General features: G+C 40.3%; 1 protein-coding gene across 1 annotated transcript; it reads right to left on the reverse strand.

Moving 5' to 3' along the window:
• Positions 1 to 1,012: 1,012 nt before the first annotated feature.
• Positions 1,013 to 7,209, reverse strand: fhdc3 (FH2 domain containing 3). Its single transcript, XM_057320309.1, has 12 exons — positions 6,722 to 7,209; positions 5,300 to 5,830; positions 4,906 to 4,967; positions 4,378 to 4,477; positions 4,204 to 4,289; positions 3,983 to 4,083; positions 3,733 to 3,803; positions 3,541 to 3,648; positions 3,380 to 3,450; positions 3,174 to 3,291; positions 2,636 to 2,800; positions 1,013 to 2,489 (listed from the first exon to the last, which is right to left on the reverse strand). The coding sequence occupies exons 2-12, from the start codon at positions 5,801 to 5,803 to the stop codon at positions 1,233 to 1,235; spliced, it is 2,643 nt and encodes an 880-aa protein (XP_057176292.1). The 5' UTR covers positions 5,804 to 5,830; positions 6,722 to 7,209; the 3' UTR covers positions 1,013 to 1,232.
• Between the last annotated feature and the right edge of the window lie 304 nt (positions 7,210 to 7,513).

Consider the following 7,513-nt stretch of genomic DNA (forward strand, 5'->3'; position numbering starts at 1 on the left):
CTTCAGCAACATCTGAAACAGAATGTTTCAGGAACAAAATTAGGCTTCATTGTGGGAAATCAGAGGAGTGTGGACCGTATGAAAGAAGAGTCTGTGCTCTGCTGATCTTTTTCCAGGAGGTATTATTTTACTGCGACGCCAGCCAAAGAAGATCACACTGGAAACATACACCATCATCTAGACAACAGTGCTCCTTATTTGCCTTTTTATCTTGATGAACAAGAGCAGACACACAGTACAAACGTTTTGAAGCTTAGACTTTGTTTCTGCTAACATAGAATATATAAGATACATAAATATATAAGACATGGCAGAGATCAATACCATTTCCAGGGCAGCAAAATAATAGCCGGAGTGGAAAATTAGAAATATCTTGCACAACACTGGAGATATCTTTCTCTGAGATGGCCTAAAATAAACCCTTGACAGACATAACACAACAATACTTCACAAAATTATGGTTTTCCTCCTTAAAAATATGTTTACTATAGCAGTAACCAGTTTAAACATATTTTTTGGGGTAAAAATGTTGTTACACAAATGGTAGCCAATGTGCCAAAAAATGACTTCTACACTTTCTCCATAATATAGAATGATAAATCATAGAAATAAAAAATAGCATGGTCCTGCAAGAAAAAGTTTAATTTATAACTGTAAATATGACCTTTAGAATGCAATTAGACCACTTTGCAAGATGTCAACACTGGTCCAGAAGCACTTCAGTTTTCTTTTTCTTTTTTAACCCTACAAACTGTATATAATTAAGTCTTAAGGATACTTGTTTAAGTTAATGTTCAAATGTAATTTGTGCAAACTTTTGGGTAGTGTTAAAACAAAATTAAAACAGGAAGTTGAACCGACGTTGTTTATGTCGTCCGAAGTGTCTATAGTGTTTGTAAAGAAACACACAAGGCTGTAATGTGGAATCCACACTTTATTACATGAAAATATACAACAGACTTAACACAACAAACAAAAATAAGATGCGTTTCAGAAAACACGTAAAACAGCTTGTTAGTAACAACAATGCTGAAGTCTTCAAATAAAAACAGGTAAAATATCAAGACGATGACATCTGTACCGTGTTCCTTTAAACACAACAGACATCACGAATGTTACAATTTCCCGTTTGTCTTCATTCGTCATCAATTGTGTCGGGTATAATAAAATGTCATCCCCAAATCCGTAGAGGTAAAACCCAGTTAAAACTAGACAGTTGGAAAGGCATTCCTTTAACTGAATGTTCCCGCCCTGTGTCTGTCCCCGAATCGTCGAAAGAAAGTTACAAGCGCGGAGGGTTCTGGTCTTTTATCTGGAGGAAGGTCCTGTCCTGTACGTCTCTGAAAGATCTGTCCCAGTTTGAGGTTGAGTGCTGGCTCTTTTTCATCAGTAAGCGAGACAGACCTCACAAACGTCCCCTGCGCTGGGATTCGCTTTGAAGGACAGTCTGGTAGTGAAGACGCACTTGCCACACCTGCATTCTGACTCGCCAGAGAACACGAAACGCCATCCTCTGAGCAAATCTTGCCAATGTGAGCCAAAGATGGGGGCTTGCTGCGTACAGGTGTGTCAGGTAATGCCCAAACGCCATCATCGAGAATGTCAAACCTTGAAAGGTTAAAAGAGTGCCTGCGATGAGGCGTGCTACGGCGTGGAGTGCTACGGTGTGGAGTGTTATGGTGTGGAGTGTTATGAGGGGAGATGCGGGGGCTAAGTATGGTCCACGGTGAACCCAGACCTCCTATCCCATTCTGCAAAGCTAGATCCACCTCCCTCTGGCGAGGGGTGGACGTGCACACGCTGTGAGCTCGCGAACGACCGGGTGTTGAGGTTTCAGTCAGGCCTCCGATGCAATCTTGAAAGCGTATGACCTTACCGGTGAGCTCAGGCATTTTATCTTCCTCTTCTCTTTTCTCTTCCTCCAGTTCTCCTTTATTCACGTCTCTATTATTCTTCACCTCTTCTTTGACCACGTCTTCATCCTCGGATGCCACTAAAGCTTCTCTGTTCTCTTTTTTGCATTCATTTCCTTCAGGAATCAGGTTATCATCAATGCAGTGTCCTCTCTTCGACGCAGCACGTGCACGCTGAATGTCATCAACAGCACAAGATGCGACCTCTTCTTTCTGGCAGCTTTCTTCTGGTTCTCGTACCCGTGAGCTTTCCGAGTCACAGATATTGGTTTCCTCCTCTTTGGCCTTGGTAGGGCTGTCCAGATCCCCGCTGCCCTCACGCTCCTCAACCTGAGGGATGTTGTTTTTGTTGAATTTTACAGGGCTGTCCGTGACAGGCGAGAGTCCGCCGGGCCTCCTGCGAGGAGCGCGCTGGTTGAGGAAACTTGTCAGCACGGATTCTAGAGCAGAGGCGTCATCCTTCACATCTCGGTCGGAGCACGTGGCGGTGGACCGACGCTTGGCCGTTCTGGTCAGCACTTCTCGTTCTCTCTGCTGTTGCTTGCGAGTCTCTGCAGCCTCTCGTTCGCGGTTGTCCTGCAAGACATAAATGCGTGTGCACATTCATTTTTAATAAAAACGTTGCTGAGCCATGTGGCAACTTGGCACAAAATATTGAATGCTCAGCTCATTGTTGCGATTTCTGTCAAATTTGAATTCCTGTATTTTCTCAAAAGTTTTACCTGTGTAGCTCTCTCAAACCGCTCACAGAAGGAATGAAAGATAGAGCAACACTCCTCTAGTTTAAATGTGGACGGGTCTTCGCAGAAATACTCGGCTACAGATTTACTGATGGTGTCCAGTTCCTGAAGGGAGGCTTCAACATCGGCAAGCCGCATGTCTGCCATCTGTGCGAGAGTGAATATCTATTACTCCAAAAGCCCTGATATTTAAAGGGACAGTTCACGCAAAAATAAAAAGTCATCATTTACTCACATTAAAAATTACAATGGTAGTCAAGTGCCCCAAGAACCTTTTGCTTTCCTACATTCTTCAAAATATCTTCTTTTGTGTTCAACAGAACAACTAATTTACAAGATTTTTCCTACTCTGGTAGTCAATGGTGTCCAAGAAGTGTTTGGTTACAAGCATTCTTCCAAATATCTTTCTCTGTGGTCATCAAACAGCTTGAGGGTGAGTAAAAGACAGAATTTTCATTTTTGGGTGAACCGGTGAACCGAATACTTGGTATTTCTTAAACATAACAGAGTTGCGTCTCACTCGAAGAAATGCTTCCATCTGATGTTGGAGATCTGGCTGTTTACTGGCATCGGTTTTTGCTTGCCTAATTTTCTCCAGTTCCTTTTGAAAGTCCATCTCCACCTCTTGTTTTTGGATTCTGTATTGCATTCGTGAACAAAGCAGTAATGCATCTTTAAACATCATGACCCCGTGAATGAACCGAGTCAGGCAAGCATGATACCCACCTCGCAGCAATCCCAATGTGCTGAAGCTGTTCAGGGAATTGCAGCAAAACCTCATCGATCTGTTGAGCTTGCTGCGGTTCATAAAAAAATAAATCGCATACAGTCACTATGTTTAATGTCAGTTAACGTATTTAGTGTTCATCATCTCAGACTTAGTTTACCATAGACACATAGTGCATAAGGTTCATGCCAGGTTTATTTGCTTTGGTGTCTACCAGTTTGAGTAATGACATCATCCTGAAGCCGATAGCACTGCCTGCGTAGCCACCCTGAGCAAAATTAAGCCAGTCAGATATAAAACGAATTCATATGCAGTTTAAGGAACTGAAAAGAACAGTTTGATTGACACTTACAGCATTCATATAGTTACCGGCCTTCAGCACCAATCTGATAATCGAATGCAAGTCATCACAAGCAAGCAGTTCTGACCACAAAATGGAGAAAACATACCTGTTAATAACTTTTTCATGGGCTTTCTGGCTTTGGTCATGTGGCAAGTGTTACAAATATAAAGTTATTAAAAATTAGACGTTGTACAAACACACAAGATAATACATAAAAGGTCCGTTTAAAATTTTGTAAAAGAAAGATGCAGAAAAGTACCATTCGCTGCTGTTGTCATGACAGCAATTGAGTGTTTGATCTCTTCAACGAAGGGAAAAAACTCCTCTCGGAGCAGCAGGCTCTTTAACCTCACTTTGTACCTGAAAACACATCACGTCTGTATCATCTTAGATTTCTTAGAAGTGTGTCTCAACTCTGATTGTAAATATGATTATTCAGAGTATTTATGTTTACATATGAATCATGACAGCACAACTCACCCCGGCACTTGAACCAGCATCACCATAAACCAGTCAGCCTCATTTAACTGAGATAAATCCCCATTGAACGACACCAGTTTCTTTGACTGGAACACGTCGACACAAAAGCAACATTAACAACACTTCTGATCATAGTTGAAGTATAGTTTAGCATCATTAGAATCATTAGTTTACCTCCAAGTCATCAGGCAGAAGCTTGCTGAGCTCTCTTAGTTTACCTGAAGCAAAGCACAGATTGCCGTGCCTTACAGCATCCACAATATCCTTTGCTGACCTGGAGTGCACCAGTGCAGATATGCATTCAAAACCATGCTTCTCAGTCATTTTGTGAGCTCCCAGCAATCACATAATGGATGGCATGTTCTTTCAGATATGATTGTTGTAGACCAGTGGTTCTCAAACTTTTTCGTTGTTAGGCCCCCTTTGTGTAGAGTGCATTGCTTTGTGGCCCCCCAAATAAAGGCTTGTAATCTTAAACTTAGAATTTTAATTAAAACAAAAACATATTCAGTTATACAACGCTGGAAGATCCATTCTTTTGGTTGGTGGTCTAATTTTTCTGATGTTTGATAGCATAAAATCTTAGAAAATTTTCCATATTTCATAAAATGCCACAAAATCTGTGGCCCCCCTGGATCCATCTTAGGGTCACGGCCCCCAGTATGAGAACCACTATTGTAGACAACATCTGCTTTGACTTACCTTTTAAACTGTTTCAGCAAAATTCCAATACTCATACTTTTCTTGGAGTTGATAATTGAAACCTGAAATAAAAAACGCAGCATATATTATCTGTTACACATTCAACAACAGCGCTTGCTGTAAAATACAATAAGGAAGGGAAAATGTTGAACAAATGATTATATACTGCATATTTTCCAGAGAAATTGGAAACAGTAAGAATAGAAGTCAATTGGACCAATGTTGTTCGGTTAAAAACATTCTTCAAAATATCTTCTGTGTTCTGCAGAAGAAATAAAGTCATACAGTTTTGGAATGACATGAGAGCGAGTAAACAACGCAATAATTTTTCTTTTTGGGTGAACGAACGAGTGTTACAATAATAAAACAGGCCTGATTAAGGAACATCACCTACATTCTCAGTCTCTGTAATCATTTGCGAAAGCCCCCACACACTTTTCCGCACTGTCCCACCCTTCCGAACTGCACCGTGCTGCTCACTGTGGCTGAAAAGCTCCTCCATGCGCTTTGTGTCCAGCTCAAAGTCCTCAAGGTTGCGTTGGGCCGTCCACACATTGCGCTTGCCTACAACGCTGTGCCTGGGGATGGCATCCCAATTGAAGTTACGCATTTTGGAGCGCCGGTGGACAGTCCTTGTGAAGGGGTCCCCCATATGTGAAGGGGGCGGGGGAGGTGGTGGTGGTAGGGCCAACGGAGGAGGAGGTGGTGGTGGTAGGGCCAACGGAGGAGGAGGTGGAGGTGGCAAGGCCGATTGTGGTGGTGGTGGGGCAGGTGGGCCCAAAGGAGGTGGGGGCTGTGTGGTACATCTGAAGGGTGAGGTCTCATTTTGAAAGCAGCTGGAGGTTCCACGAGGATGATGAGGTAGAGTTGCCATGGTTACAACTGGAGCTCCATCCATTGGCAGACTCAAATGATGTCCAATGCCCTCAAATGTAGAAATCCACAAAATTACACATTTATAAAACAGACAAATGATGAAGATTAGAACATATTAGATAGCAAGATGACTAAACTGAATGTTAGACTGACCCAGCATTCACATTGCCAAAACAATTAAACGTATGCTTTCTTTAGTATGATTATTAAAATCTACTTTTCTTAATGCAAGGCATCAAATATTGTCAAAAATATATATGCACATCGTAGCAGAAATATAAATTTAAAATGCCAATACAATGACTGGTAGAGAAAGCTGGCTATTTGAAGTGATGTGATATAAGAAGTCAGATAAGAAAATACTTTACATGACCAATTTGCGAGTCAAACAAACTATTTTATTACCATCATCCTGCATAAATGATACTTTGCATATTATGGTATCTCTGTGAAAAGGACTTTAGGCTGTTAAAATGACATTTCATTCGTATAAGGAACTACAATGTTAACTAAAGAAATGCTACTGACGTTGCAGTTATTCAAATCATATAAAAACATAAAAATATATCCCTAAAACACATTCCTAAAATAAAAACACAAATAATATGGAATGAACCATTTAAACGCAAAAAAAAAAAAAACGAAAGGCCTTTAAACATCACTGCTGCTCAGAGCAACTCTACAGCATGTTTACAAAAACGATCATTCAAACATACAATAACACAGTGCACATCACATTACGCATTAGAACTGCATTGACAACACATTATCATTAATGAAGTACTTATTTGAAAATTCTTGTCTTCAAAATGGTCTAAATTAAAGTTAAAATCCCTCCAACCATAGTTAACAAACTTTAAAATGTGTGATGTTCAAACAAGTGACCAATTACATAAAAGCAACATCTGATATAGAACGAGGTCAAGCGACATTTACCTACCAGTAAATAAAATTATCTGGTTTATTTCAAAGCACCAACTGTTGGATCAACTGACGTCCATTGTTTGAAGAAAGTCATCAGATGATCTGCATGTCAAACGCCATCACCTACCAGCACGAGCACTTTAATGGTGAAAGTAGCCACGCCTCCTCACACGCGTACTTCCCACCTGCCTCTCTGTACGCTTGCTTCGGAGAGAACACTATACATAATTAAAATAATCCAACAGGTTACAGCTATTGTGTTATGTTAAGGTTTTTTAAAGCCACTGATGTGTTTATTTCAGAATCAACTCAGCAACTGGTTTTGCGCCTGTAGCCTAATTTAAATCGTCCTGACAGAAACTGCAGCTTCGATCCACAAGGTAAGTTTTATATTGTCGACTGTGTATGCTAAATTTACTATAACGTTTACAAATTACGGTTCAATGCCCCCTGTCGGCTTCAGTAAAATATAAAACATCAGAATTTGTCTTTTGAATCTTGTCTACTTCACAGATTTCGATACAGAATTTCACTTAGGCTGACGTTAGCCAACCTGCTGAATCATATTTAGCACATTTTTAGCCGGGTAGTAACATTTGAGAGAGCATTTTATTATCACTTAATTATTATTACGCAATATCACCAATTATCAGTTAACAATATGTGTGCAGCATCATATATGTATATTACCTTCTGTCGGACCTATTTAACAGATATACTGTCATGGAAACATAAAAAAGTAAACAATGGGACATTAAAGGTAAATGAGACAGACATTTTTTTTAAACTCTTCAGATTTTATCATGTG

Source organism: Triplophysa rosa, linkage group LG22 (genome assembly GCF_024868665.1).
Source record: "Triplophysa rosa linkage group LG22, Trosa_1v2, whole genome shotgun sequence".
In the NCBI taxonomy this organism is placed as follows: Eukaryota; Metazoa; Chordata; class Actinopteri; order Cypriniformes; family Nemacheilidae; genus Triplophysa; species Triplophysa rosa.

Bases quoted from the DNA above. Each gene is read 5' to 3' on its own strand.
- fhdc3 (XM_057320309.1), bottom strand. From the start codon at position 5,803: ATGGATGGAGCTCCAGTTGTAACCATGGCAACTCTACCTCATCATCCT. The intron at 4,968-5,299 runs GTAGGTGATGTT...TTTTTATTTCAG, and splicing joins TGATTACAGAGACTGAGAAT to GTTTCAATTATCAACTCCAA. The intron at 4,084-4,203 runs GTGAGTTGTGCT...ATGTGTTTTCAG, and splicing joins ATGCTGGTTCAAGTGCCGGG to GTACAAAGTGAGGTTAAAGA.